This window comes from Myripristis murdjan, chromosome 7 (genome assembly GCF_902150065.1).
Source record: "Myripristis murdjan chromosome 7, fMyrMur1.1, whole genome shotgun sequence".
Taxonomy (NCBI): domain Eukaryota; kingdom Metazoa; phylum Chordata; class Actinopteri; order Holocentriformes; family Holocentridae; genus Myripristis; species Myripristis murdjan.
In genome coordinates, this window is record NC_043986.1 from 22,098,108 (window position 1) to 22,112,325 (window position 14,218).

A 14,218-nucleotide genomic window follows, 5' to 3' on the forward strand; every position below is an offset into this window, starting at 1 on the left:
GTCCTTTGTGGCAATAAAGCCGCCCCTACTGTGAAGCCTTACCTCTCCCACTCTACTCTCCTACAGGGGCGCCCGCTCCGAGAGCAACAGGAAGTAGCTGCTGCCGTTATTCAACGTTGTTACAAGAAATACAAACAGGTGGGCACCACGAAAGAACTATACTATAGGTTTTCTATCAATACATTCACATCAACTAAAGCTCAGTGAATACCATATGGGTGGACTCAAGTCACATGACTTGGGCAGCAATGCCTCGGCATTTCAGTACCTTTTTTCAACCCAAATTGATTGAGATAGGTTGAGATAGACTAGTGAGTTGAAATGGGGTGTGCTAATTGACTATATATCATAATTTGCATATACAGATACATGTGCATATAAGATTGAAAGATTTAAAGAGTGCTTTATGGCCTGTTAAGGACTTGAACATCAAAGTTTAGGACCTGGGACTTGACGTAGGAAATGACTCTTGAATGCCAGGACCTGAGATTAACTTGTGACTTGCAAAACATTGATTTGGATGAATGAATGTTTCCTTTTTTCTCTATGCAAGCTAACATGGATAGCCTTGAAGGTAACACATTTTCAATGCCTCAAGATTTAATGAACATTACGCTCTTTCATAGGCTCTTTCACAAATGTGTGATCCTGTAGTACTGCTGCAGTATTGAAATCCTTGTGAGCATGACACATTGTTTTTTGCTGTTGTTGGCAGTATGCACTTTATAAGAAGATGACGCAGGCCGCCATCCTTATCCAGAGTAAGTTCCGCAGCTACCACGAGCAGAAGAAGTTCCAGCAGAGCAGAAGGGCCGCTGTGCTCATCCAGCAGTACTATCGCAGCTACAAGGAGTTTGGCAGACTGAAGCCCCACCGCCGTGGGGCAGCTGCTGCCCTGGTGCAGCACAAACTGAGGTAGACTCAACCACACATTAAAGCTAAATACTCATATGTAATAGCATAATATCAGCATAATACTGCCAGATATAGCAAGACATAAGCGAGAGACATCTTTTCACACTGATTGTGCACATTTTTATACTTTATGAAGGTAATTTTAGTCCTGAAGTGATAACACATTTACTGCCTGAACTCTCAAGAATTTCAGCAGATTGCCATGAAATTTGGTGAGCACATTCTTGTTCCCCAGGGGATGAACCATGTCAGTTTTGGTGGCCTCATGACTTTTCTTCTACCACCACCCTTAGGCCAAAATGTCAAAATGTTTTATGTGCGCACAAGATATTAGGAAATGCAGTGAGTGTGTTGCCATATTTGGTGAGTGCAATTCTCAAAGGAGGATTCCCTCGTGCAAAACATTTGACTTGTACGCAACATATCTCTTATGTAATGAACCAATTACCAAGGAATTACCAGAGCATAAACATGCTTTCCAGGGAATGAATCCTATCAGTTTTGGCATCACCATCACTTTTTCTCTAGAGCCACCATTCGACCAAAATGTCAAATCTGATTTCTCACAATCTGTTGGGCAGATTGCCCTGACATTCGGCGAGCACATTCATACTCTTCAGAGGATGAACCCTGTCAATTTTGGTTACCTCCTGACTTTTCTTCTAGTGCTACCTTTAAACTGAAATATACAAACCCCATTCCTCCGCTGTTTACACTACCTGCATTCCCCTGACATGCACCAAACCAGTGGGGCACCAGCAGCAGAGAACCTGGGCATATTTGTTTTGTTTGTTTATTTGTTTGTTTGTTTTCTTTTGTTTTGTTTTCAAAAATGAATATATTGTGCTTCGGAATACAGTTTTTCATAGCTTCACTGGAAGATTAATCCAAATTCTCAGCCTTATCAATGCTACAGCTTTACTATTGAGTTGTGCTGATTCCCCACATCCACCTGTCACTACACAAACAAACACACGCTGGACTGCTAAACCATATTCTCCATCTTGTCATTTACAGAGGTGGTCTGCTCACTAAGAGGCAGGATCAGGCTGCCCGGAAAATTATGAGGTTCCTACGTCGCTGCCGCCACAGGTAAGCCCCAAACCAGGCATGAATAGGGACGTATGCTGTTAGAATTGCACACGCACAAACACACACACACACACGCTCACACACACACATGCACACTCACATTCACACGGAAAACCTAAAGGCAAGACATACTCATAAAACATAAATCTACACTGTTTCACTAGTTTCATTGCCAGGTTTAGCACATGGTATGCGTATAGAGTTATCTTTCTCTTAACAAGACAATGAAACCTTTTATTTTTCTTCCACTCTGTGTTATTTAATTTTGTGGGGAAAATGGATTGGGTGGTTAGACAAATGTCTCCCAACACCTCAGCCCCCCTTCCCATCCCCACCCCCCACCCCCCCATCCCTCCTCACTGTATTTGGCCCCCACCTGTCCTCGCCCCCCTCCTTCACAGTGCCTACTGTGTGCTAATAGCTGTCTGGTATTGTTTTGCTGTTTACGCCAAGCCCCTTGATGGACCATAGACTGTTCAAGCGGGTGAGTGCAGCCTCAGCAACTCAGTTCGTGCTTCTCTCTCTCCCTGTCTATTCTGTATGTCTCTGCCTCTATCTCTCTCTCTCTGTTTCTCTTGTTTCTCTCTCTCTCTCTTTAATAATATAATTATCTCTTCCTGAGGCCTCACCCTCCTGCCTTTCTCTCCTTCCCTCCCTCGCTCTCATTCTCTCTTTCACTCTGTCTCTCTCTCTCTCTCTCTTGTTCCCCCTCCCCCTTGCCCCCCTCCATCACTGTTGCTTGATGCCTGCTTGCATGAAGGCTGCCAACTGGAGCCACAGGTGGACTGAGAAGCTCAGATTTAGAGCAGATCTTACTCTTAAACTAACCACTGCTTATGAATGACAACATCACTGCAACACTTAACAGGCACTTCTCTGTCTCTCTCGATCTCTGCCTTTCTCTCTCTCCTTTGGAAATTCTTTATTTTTTGTTTCATGTTTGTTTTTTTGGTTGGTTATTTCAGTTTTGTGTGGCTATTAAGAGACCAGTTTGAGAGAACAGAAGGTTTCTTCTCGATCATGTTTTATTCTGTTGCATGTCAAGTGGTGACAACTTTGGGCCTTGCTCTTCTACCTTTAGGCATGCTATGGGCCGGCTATTTTCTGAAGTAGCTGTCTGTCTGTCTGACTGGCTGTGTGTCCTGTTGACAGACTGGGAGGAGTGCTTGACCCCTCTAATTCCCTTTACTCAAACTGTCAATATTGCTGGATGTAGTACGCTCACTGTTTCAACAACACATTATTACAAAAATATCTCAAATACACCTTAAGGGGGGAATAGCTCAGAACAGCATATATGACTTCAATTTCACTCACAACTCTGCATTTAAAAAAAAAAAAAAAATCATAATGTCCTTGCTGCTGCCGTTCATGTTTCCTGCTGCACCCAAGTGAGCGGATAGCCTTGCTGTACTAAAATAGGTTACTGTGCTTTCAGAGCAAGATTGTTGTTGTAACCAGCTCTGACAACATGGTGCTATAGCATAGGCCACAGCGAAAAAGCAAACAATAGGATCCTCCGCCTGTTGGGGTTACAGCACAGAGCTGTAATGGACTCACACCTCCAGGGAGCCCAGCAGCTCAGCATGAGCGGAAGCAGCACACTGACACACACAAACACGCACACACACGCCTGCACAAACTGCATCTAATCATGCATCCACATGCTTCCATACATAAGTGTATTTACCTTCTGTTTAGAATAGCCAGCTGAATCTGTAACATATGGCGGTTTTGATAGATGTGTCAACGGCGTTGTGACCACTTTTCACCCATGTACTGTTTGGATATATGCCTCTGATGTGAAGCCAGAACCATTTCTGGTGTTATTCCTTTGTGAAGTGCCTGGTAATGCATATTATGTAAACATGAAATTTTCAGGAGGGCTTGACCAGCGTGTCAGCCGAATAAATATGTAGCGAGTGTCTTGGGAGTAGATATATTTTGCTTCCTTAAAGATGCACTACGTAAAATTTGCATTGAAGTGAGGACCTTTTAGACTCAGCTGACAAAGAAAAACGTTGAATAAGCACGTAATTTGATGGATGAGTCTATGTGGTTCTCATCATCAGACCCAGCAGTGAGGACCCTCTAGTCTCAACAGCCATAAAATGTTGATTAAGCTCAAAATGTGGCCTGACTTACTGATTAAATGACCAGGTTTATTCTGTGTTTTCTGTTAGCTGAGTATAAACGGTCCTTATTTCAATTGGCGCTCTGCTTTGCGTAGGGCATCTTTAGGTCTTCAATGAGGAGAACTGAGTTTCATCAGCCTCTCACACTTTTAACTTGAACTATTCATGCTTTTCATCATTGACCTAACAGACTATAAAGTTTGAAAATAATCTAACTTCTGTATTTTCCGCAATCAAATGAATATTGAGAACTCTGTACCAATGGAACATGGTTGTTACCGATGTTGCTTTTGTTTTTACATGTTGCACAGCTCCTGTTACCACACAGATTATAGTTAGCAACATTTCCTGTTCCATATTTGTTGTAACATATTTGATGCATAAACCTAAAGTATTTTTACGTCATCTATAAATGTGGTAGAGTTCAAATAAATCCTGACTGACCTTTTCCCTTCCCAGACCAGCTCCAGCTCCTGATTATCTGGGCTGAACATTCGATACTGTTAGGCTAATGTCATGATGAGCTTGTCAATAAATACATCACGGATGTTATGCTCATGGATGCTTGTCTCTCTGTGTTTCAGGGTGAAAGAATTGAAAAGGGCCAGGGAACATGAGACCCCTCAGAAGAGCCCCCTTGCGATGTGACATCACTCTCCTGACTTCTCTTTTCTTTTTCGTTTGTACCCAAGACATTTTACAAGAGAATTGAAAAAAGAAAAAAACATCAATGCAAACACTGCAATTATTACTAGTACTGCAGTGTTACTGGTTCTACTACTACTACATGTACAACAGCATTTTTTCACATATCCTTTCTTCCCACTGACTTGATTTCAGTTGGAGAGTGGCAACTTCTATGGGAGTATAAACTAACGGGTTGGGTGGGGGGGTGCAGAACATTTGCTTCATGGCATTTTTTGCACTTTTTCATGGATTGCTTTGTCTTTTTTGGAGTACGAAGAGGTTTCGAATGGTCAAGGAAGAGAAAGCAGGACACGTCCGAGGAGGTCTGTCACACCTGAGGACCTAAAGAGGAGTACACCAAGTCTGATGCAGAAGATCTCAGAGGATGCGGAAAAACACTTTGGGCTCTAATTGTATTTCATAACTTCTTAAGTGACCAATCAATCCATTTGAAGAAGGAGTTTTTTACCAAATATATTGGTAACCCACTGATCCGGTTGCACATGTCCACTCCTGCTCACCGCTGTAGATGAGTGCATTCAGTTTAGCTCAACAATTCTTCCTGTCCCACTGTGCTCTACCCCACCAATCTCTCAAAATGGGTGGAGCAACAAATGAATGTAGGAGGGGTTTAACCAAGCAAAAGCAGGTGGGGCTATTAACGTGTTTCTTTTTTGCCATTTCTTTGAAAAACCTTCTTATTACTTTATTACTTGAATTTGTTCCATCCTGTCCAATGTATTTGTTCCATTATGTCTGACGTACTGCTGACCTGTATCTTCTGAATTCTATGTTGTTGAATCCTATCAAGAAAAAAAAAATGCATGACTCTTGGTAAAAGTCTTCGCCTATGTGCTTGTGGTTTAGTCTTTCAGCCTGTCCTCTGATTTTCTTTTTTGTTTCAAGTTTACCGGTCCACATGCCCACCTACTCCCCCATGAGTCATATCATCTCAGTACTGATGCTACCCTGACATTGTCCTCCTCCTTTTATTTCTTCTGTGTTTAAATTTGCCTCATTTCATTTGATTGCTCCTCTGAAACCTAACAAGAGAGAAGAACTTGCCTCTTTTGTGTTGTAATAATTATGGTCATGAAGGTTATTACTGTTCTTTTTAAATGAACTTCAGAGCCTGTGAAGGCTTTTGAGGGGAAGATCACATACATTGCCTTGACGTCTTAGAGATTCTTTGAGGGGTCCCTAAGCTTGTCCCAAAATAGGGGTTTGACAAATCCATATTTTTGACAATTGAGCGGTTTCTGTACATAAAGAAGGCTGAAAGTACGTAGGAGGAAAAAAAACATTTACCCAAAGGGGATTGTATTTTAGAAATATATTATTTTATTCATTAAAAAGGGGTCAAAAACAGGTACGAGACAAAAACAGAATATTTGTATAGTTTTGTTTGAATGCCTAAGAAGTATGGTTGTATTGTTTGTATATAGTGTAAATACCTGGGATAAAAATGAGCTATGTGCATGAAAAGTATGAACAGAGTCAAAAGGGAAAAAAAACAAACAACAAAAGCAGTAGTGGCTATGCTCTGTAAAATGATTAAAACTATTTCACTATAAGAGTATTTTATTTTATTTTGATTGTTCTTAAGAAGAACATTTTGCTAAAGCATGACCTTATTGCAATATGAAAAAGTAAAAAAGTAAAAAAAAAAAAAAAAAAAAATGTATTTAGAGTTAGGAGAAATCTGCAAAATTATCTTAAAACAAGTATGGTTATGTTTACATTTTTTTGTTTTGGGCTACCAAGAATCTTTTGCCAATGGTGCCAAGTAATGTGAATGCTATATTGCTTAACAAGAGAATTAAGTTAATTTTTGCAGAACAGATAATCATACAATAAAATACACACTAGCATTGTAGACCATAAAATCACAGCTGGCCAATAATCACAAAAACAAAAAGGTACACATATTGCAGAGGGAGTCATGTTTAAACAGAAAACATTCAAGTCTCTCATGTCTCCTCCATTCCCATAGACAACCCAGACATTTTGCCATCACTGAATACACCTGAAAAACAGCAGAGAACGAAAACCTTTAAATTTGTTTTTTATTTATTTTTTTAGTTTATTTTACTTGTTAATCGCAGATGGAATGTGATGTGTCACTGAGACAGTTTATATGATCTTAAAGATTGTAAATGGCAGCCTTGCCCATGGTGACCCAATAACCTCCTGTTACTGAGGAAGATAATGCCACAGATTAATTAATCTCTTCAAATGTGCAGTATTTTCCAACAAGCCTTGGGTTGATCAACTCAAAGGTGATCCCTAGATAGTAAATTGGTGATTTTTCCTCCAAATTAGCAATTTTCTAACAGAATACTCCTTGATCAAGGCTGCCAGGGTCTGGACAGACCTTGTATTTCATGTAAAAAAGGAAAAAAAAACTATTTCTTGTTGTTCTAGTTGACTGAAAAAAAAAAAAAAAACATCTGTAGCATACATGACTGAAGATCTTTGTCTAACAGCTGAAAATATATTCTCGAAATGAACTGTTCCAACAATCTTAAGGTGCTAAAATGATTCTGTCCAGAAGGACGACATTAAAAACTTGTTACTTCTCTCAGTGCAGGGTCAGTGAGCCAAAGTGAGTGTGGTAACCTGTGTGTGAAATAGTGCACCGGTGCCATTGATAACTTGAAGGAATAAGATGTGTCGTGTCAATTGGAAACTGGCGCTTAAAAGCTGTGCTTTTGAAAAGGTACTGGGAGCTGGTGGTCTAGAGGTGCCTGATGGTTGCTGCATAATTCCTGTAATATGTTCATCTTAGGACAACCAGAAAGTGTATTCTCTATCCAAGTAATGACATTGATTATTTAGCCAAGGTGCGAGTGCCATTGAAAAACTTCTGTTGTTTTGTTTTCTGAATTGTTGTCATGTACCCTGTTTTTATTTGTTTAACTGAGAGATATTTCTTAGATTTATTTCACTGACTGATTGGCTGGGTTTTTTTTGTTTTGTTTTGTTTTGTTTTCCACAGACCTGATATGTAAACTTTATTTCCCGAGTGTTTATGTAGAAAGTGCCTACTCATATCCCGATCGCACAAATCCAATGTCAGAATACTTGCAATGTACCTGAAGTTGAAAACGTCTGAGAGAAAATGGTCACTTAAAGACAGTGCTGTATCCAGTACATCAATACACATGATCACCATCACCTTACACTCACCAAAGCCAGAATATGATATTCTCTGTTCAAACCACTTTCACTACAGCATTCCGGCTTGTCGACATGCTAAGCTTTATTTGTTTGTTTGTTTGTTTTCATTTTTTTGCCTTCTTTTCTCTCTTTTTCTGCTGGGACTGCTTGTTAAACCACAAAATGTAGAAGTGCCACTACTGGGGTTTGTTGCCTTGCATTCATCCTCTAGATTGTGGTTAGAATGCATAGCTGATGCGGTGCTGTGGCAAAAGGAGAAGGATTTATTATGCTTGCATGGGTAAAATAGTTAACTGGGTGACAGAACTGCACCTAAAGCATGCTTATTTTCCTAGAATCGGTAGTCAGATAGACTTGTTAAAAGACTTACTGTTCTGTAAAACGATGAACATTGGTTTGACGTGTCACAGAACTCAGAAAGACGGAGGGCATGTAACCAGAGGCCAGAGGGGGAAACCTACAAATTGAGCCAATGATCAATAAGCAGTATTGACTGACGTTTTCATGGCAAAGCATGAGGACAAGATTGTTTTTAGAGCAAGCTTAAACTTTTTAGACTTTTTTTTAATTCTTTTTTGGATTTGATCAGTGTGCTCCCAACTTCAACTACAATGGCCAAGGCTGGAGACCATTGTGACAGTATATAGCAAGTATAAACTTAACAACACACGTAACACGACACACACACGCGCACACACGGACACATGCACAAAACACTGCACAGCACACATGCAGACATGTCAAGGTGTCAGTTTCACTTGTACACTGAGCAGAGGAGAGGGGCGTTGCTCTTCTCCTGGCTGAGGGACTGGTTCACCTCCCTACTGTATTTTACTCAGGGTGCCAAAATGGGGAGGAGGAAACAGAGCAGGACACGTGATTCACGGCAGAAGATACTGAAATTGGATATAGTTAAACCTTTCAACAGTGCTTTCTGGTAAAGACACGCAAAGGAAGAAACCAATTCTACCACTGCAATACTGGACTGAAGTCGTTATAATAAATGAATATGATATATAATCCATTTCGCATCTCGCAGTATAAGGTTGAACATAACAGATGCCAGTGCAGCCAAGAAATGAAGTGTTATCATAGTTCATTATGATAAAGGATTTGACATTCTTTCATAAAACCCTGTCAAATCACGGCATCATTGTTTTTGCCTTGGATGTGTCAATGCTGACGATGTGTGGAGGGGTTTCTAGGATAAAGAGTATAGTTATATGAAAAAGCTCACCTGCAAATCTTGTTTTTACTGCCATTTATGAATGGGATGACAGGTTAGCTGATAGGCACTCTTCATCAGTGTATTATCGATTTCATGACATTCTGTGAATTGACCTGGGAATCTGCCTTTCCTCCTCTTCTTTTGTCCAAGCACCCAAACCAGAGAAAGGTAGGCACATCAGGACAACAGAACAGAAACAATCTTACAACATATTCCACTTGTGGACACAGAGCAATAAGAATTATTTTGTGGAGACCTATAGACCTAGTGAAGTTTAAAACGATTGGACACATGTAGTCGACTTACTCTTATGCAAATGCCAGTATTGCAAGACAAGCATTCAGTAGTTTATGGACAGCAATTATATGGCACCCTTTACCGAACTGCACGTTTTCATCAATTCCAAACCAAGAAGAAAAAAAATGACCCTGCTTTGATACAAAGTCATGGGTCCTCGACACTTTGCATGTGAACTAGTGTTAGATCTATTTTCCTCTCCTCTATAGCTGTCTTTCTCTCTGTCTTTCCCTGTTATGTGACCCTATTCCCCTCCCCTGCCCTCCCCCCCCGATAGTTTCATCTCCTCTCGGTTCTCCAAATGTGTTTTGCGTTCTTCCTTTTTCTCCCCCCCACCCCGACCCCCACCCCACCCCCTCCTCTCTCGTTTGTAAGTTTTATTTTTGTAATTGTGCATGTACAAGCGTCACTGACTCGATGGATATGTTAAAAAAAAAAAGAGATTTCAGCTGCTGAAGCCATGCAAAACGTTTTGAAATGCCCTTAAAATATGGAAGATGTTTTCTGAATGCTTTATATTCTTTCTGCTGTAAAATAATAAAAAAAGAAAAAAATGAAGAAAACTCTAGAACAAAGTTTGATAAGTCTTTTTGTTTCCTCTTTTGCTTTCTAAGAACATGTGAAAGGGCTTTGTAGTCATTTCTCCCCCTGCCGATGTCTTTTCTTATCAGCGTTTCTTTTATCAAAAGTCAGTTAGCAAGAATGAGGGACAAGACATTCAACTGAGATATTTTCCAAATAGAAGTTTTAATTTCTTTTCAACATATAATCATTGACTTCTTCGTTTAAGTGACGTTATGTTAGACATCAGACAACCATGGACATTTTAAACAAAGATTTGTACATAAACAGAATTTAAAACAACATAAAAGTAATCAGAATAAATCATCTTGAAGTCAGCAAACAGCATCTCTCAATCCTACCTATGGCATTGTTCTTTTTGTGAACGATTACTGACAGTGCTTGTGTGTGTGAGAGAGTGTGGGTGTGTGGTGTGTGTGTGCATGCATCTGTGCACGCGTGATGTCTCATTGTGTCCATGTGTACTTGTGTGAGTGCAAGATAGGAGTTATTTTTTTAGTGCAAGCCCTGTCTCTTGTGTGCAGCTTGAGCGCCCGTCGCCTGTTTTAGACACAGTACTTCCAGAAACACTCAGAATTCCCTCCCCTCTTCCGGAACTGTTTCCGGATCCCCAGGAAGTGGCTGAAAGGATTTAGGAGTGCCTGTTTCTCCAGCAAGACCTGCAGCAATGGATAAGACAGCAGTGAGAAGCTGCTTCGAAATATAAATGTTAATAATGCGGCTCGCTTTCTTTGATGTTTTATGACTGAGAACAACAGAAACCGCACCTCTCTCTTCATCCCCCTGGGGAGCAGGCCAGTCGTTCTGACACCTGAAAGAGAAGAAATACATGAATGCAAAGTCATGTGCTATTTTTTGAGATGACACTTCTATTTCAAATGGCTGCATTTATTTGCAGCATAGGAGTTAGAGGAGCAGGCTGGTGGCAGAATCCTCAGGCTGGGAAAATGGGTGGGGAAAGCGAATAATGTGCCCATAAGCAAGGGACCCAATTTCAGCTTCTCTAGTGCAGCTTCTCAGTGGCCAACAGCAGAAGTCTGTGGTTTCACTGGGCAGCTTCCAGGCCTGAATGTGGGTATCCATGAATATGAAGCAGGGTGCAAAAAGGAGTGTACAGTGAAATTTCCATGGATAAAATGTAAGTTAAAAACCTAGGCAGAGTTTACGGCACATAGACGGAGCATTAGCACCTCGAGGGTGGGATGCTTACATGGATGTATGCTAGGATGAGAGTGGGTGGGTGGGTGGGGAGATGGGGGTGCATTTCTTACTGTCTCTGTTGAGCTCCCCAGACACCAGAGTGGAGTATCTGAGGCCAGCATCCTGTGGAGGGTAGCTTTGCTCTGAGAGAGACAGATCATCCAGACTGCCGACTCCTCGGTCCTCCACTGATACTGAGGACACACACAGACAGTAGCACACCATCTATTTAGATTCACACCACGGACAGTCTTATCGCTACGTAGAATAAACACATTTGGATAGCCATGTATGTAGTAATTAGTACTGGTAAGATATGTTTGTTTTTTTTTTGAGGGCGATATCTGATATTTTCTCAATCATAACGGCCAAACCAGTATGATCTTTTCTAAGAATTGTAGTACAAATACAGGTACAAAACACTCTCTGCTTTTCAGACAGGCCTGTATGAAGATAATGAAGTGTTTTTCTTAGCAAAAGTCCACATTAGTTTCATTCTGTTACTTACTTGACAAATGATTTTAATTTTTAAAGCTGCTATCTGCTGATAGCCTGTATCTGTCCAACAAGAATAAGACGACCAATTTAGTTATGATTTTCTACACCTAGCAATAATAACACGAAGAGTTATTAACACAGAGAAAGGTACATGTGCTCCAATCAGAGAAAATTATATTTTACAGAAAAGATTTGACACTGTTCAGGTGTCAGGTCATGACTTGCCTATAGGCTAATTAATCTTTGTGTGATCATGGCAATGCAAAGATAACAAAAAGGGTGAATTGCTGTATCTGTCCAAGCTGAACACCATCAGCCTGTGATGGAGACAGTACTTTCCACTCACCCGGTCCTGAGTAGGGCATCTCAGCAGACTCTGTGATGGGGTGGGCCAGCAGCGGGCCGGAGGCCACAAGCAGGAAGGTCCATGACAGGAGCTGGTTACACTTCATCACTGCTGGGGTGGTGCTGATGTTCACCTGGAGGTCCTCGGGTGGACTTGTGGTTGGATCTACCAGGGGAGTCGTCTTTGTGCTCTGTCGGCCCCAACTGGATTTTATACCTCCAGCTGCACCCCCTCACCCCACCCTTTTGCCACAAAGAAGACACACACACACACACATAGGCACACACACACACAGAGACCCTCACCAACACCCTTACTGGACACAACAGCCATCAGCAACATCCACAGCCCCATCCCTTCCACCCACGATAAATCAGCACACAGTCACAAGTGAATTATGGGCTCCATAAAAAGACAAGTGCCGTGGTCCATGCTTCAAGGGCAGAGTTGTGTTTTACCAGCCCTTTGGTTTGATTGACTGTTTTTTACTGACTGTGTAAATGGGATGTAACCGGTGTTTCAGATGTGGCTTTCAGCAGCATCGCACCGGGGAGCAGGTGGAGAAACTGGGCAGCCAAATGACTAATGTTTTTACGCTATGAATTCATTAACCTCTTGGACCATTTGAATGTCCTTAACCCAAGCCACATGGAAACACTCAAACAGCTGCAAACAGTCGATTCAAAGCAATGTGTGAATTCTAATAACAATTAGCTGATTAGTTGTGTGGAGGATCAGTGGTTCAGTGGACCTTCTAGAACGCTCAAGCCCACATAGACTAGAGGCCATCTGACATTTTAAGTCAATCTCAGACAGCGGAGACTTTGTCACGGATCAGTGAATCCGATTGATTGATGCACAGCATTATTTAGAGGCCTTGTCCTGGTAAGATGTTATATTTGTGCTTTCGCTTCTTCTTAGTCCCGCCGTAAACTCTTCTTTATGGGTATGTCCATCATGAATGGACTCGGTCAGATAAGCTGTGTGATTGGCTGGGAGATGTGGGGAACAGGTGGGGGCGGTTATCTCCAAAGTCACACTTTGCACCTCCATATGTTATTTGTATATTTATTAGAGATGTGACGTCAATGCTCTGTCTCTCGTATGATAATGTGGGGCGCAGAGGCGGCAGTGACATTTACTTTTATGGTCAGAGGGCCAGACGCTCCATTAGGTGTTGCTGTATTTCAGGAAACGCTATTAAGATTTCTATTTTGTATTAGTCAACACAGTGAACCGCAGCTTATTGCAGACCGGCCTGAGCAAAAAATTCGGGTCTTCCACTTCAAGTTTCCCCAACTGAATGCAAGGCTCACTTTATGATTTATAAAGAATCAAAAATTTCTTCAAGGCATAGACATTTTCAAACAAACAGATACACATTATTGCCTTTGGCTGTACCCAGATAACTCATACAACCACATACTGAGGATCACTTCAAAAGTTTCTTGCATTAATCTTACATTTTCAAGAGAGAGTATATCAAGGGAGCAAATAATACCCAACAGTTAACCTTTAACAGTTTTAAAAGAAGAATTAAATACAACTCACAACATGTTATTTAGTAGATATTAAAAGTTCTCTATCATTCTGCCCAGGTGAATCCTTACCACACAAAACACTACATGGTTCACTCAAGCTAAGCACTAAATTTAACGTCATAAATCAATAAATAAGAATCAATATCACAGTCCAAAGTCCAAAGTTTAGTCCAAAGACAGTGATCCTTCTTGAACAGTAAAATGATTACAGTAGCAGGGTAATGGTTCCCTGTGAAAAATTAATGTTCACAACAGAACTGAGACAGCTATCATATACACAGAAGATCTGAATCACAAGTTATTTGCAAACATTGGCCTGGCTGGAGCACTGAAAGCATACATTTGTTTTAAATAATCTAAACAAGTGACGGTCATGGACATGTATTGTCCAAAGTGATAAACCCCCACTCATCTAACAGTATGTTTAACAAACATTAAGAACCATTTTGCAAGTAGAACATGATCCTGCGTGGTTGTGACTCCTTGACAGAATCAGACTTAATGTATACATATGTGT

The 14,218-nt window shown here is 40.9% G+C and overlaps 2 protein-coding genes across 2 annotated transcripts in view; one reads left to right on the forward strand and one right to left on the reverse strand.

Annotated features, from left to right (window-relative positions):
- camta1a (calmodulin binding transcription activator 1a) overlaps nt 1–4,994 on the forward strand; it is a 277,749-nt gene extending 272,755 nt beyond the window's left edge. The window contains exons 19-24 of the mRNA XM_030055833.1: nt 67–138; nt 554–574; nt 716–915; nt 1,933–2,007; nt 2,461–2,491; nt 4,727–4,994. Of these exons, the coding sequence (XP_029911693.1) occupies nt 67–138; nt 554–574; nt 716–915; nt 1,933–2,007; nt 2,461–2,491; nt 4,727–4,759 (432 nt within the window). The 3' untranslated portion in view covers nt 4,760–4,994. The remainder of the gene's footprint in view (nt 1–66; nt 139–553; nt 575–715; nt 916–1,932; nt 2,008–2,460; nt 2,492–4,726) is intronic.
- A 5,667-nt stretch (nt 4,995–10,661) lies between these two features.
- Nucleotides 10,662–12,266, reverse strand: LOC115362308 (urotensin-2-like). Its single transcript, XM_030056175.1, has 4 exons — nt 12,161–12,266; nt 11,388–11,510; nt 10,884–10,927; nt 10,662–10,775 (listed from the first exon to the last, which is right to left on the reverse strand). Exons 1-4 carry the CDS (start codon nt 12,264–12,266, stop codon nt 10,662–10,664), a joined length of 387 nt encoding a protein of 128 aa, XP_029912035.1.
- Nucleotides 12,267–14,218: the final 1,952 nt, after the last annotated feature.

Bases quoted from the DNA above. Each gene is read 5' to 3' on its own strand.
- LOC115362308 (XM_030056175.1), bottom strand. From the start codon at position 12,266: ATGAAGTGTAACCAGCTCCTGTCATGGACCTTCCTGCTTGTGGCCTCC. The intron at 10,928-11,387 runs GTAAGAAATGCA...CTTCTCTTTCAG, and splicing joins TGGGGAGCTCAACAGAGACA to GTGTCAGAACGACTGGCCTG. The intron at 10,776-10,883 runs GTGCGGTTTCTG...CCATTGCTGCAG, and splicing joins CCAGGGGGATGAAGAGAGAG to GTCTTGCTGGAGAAACAGGC.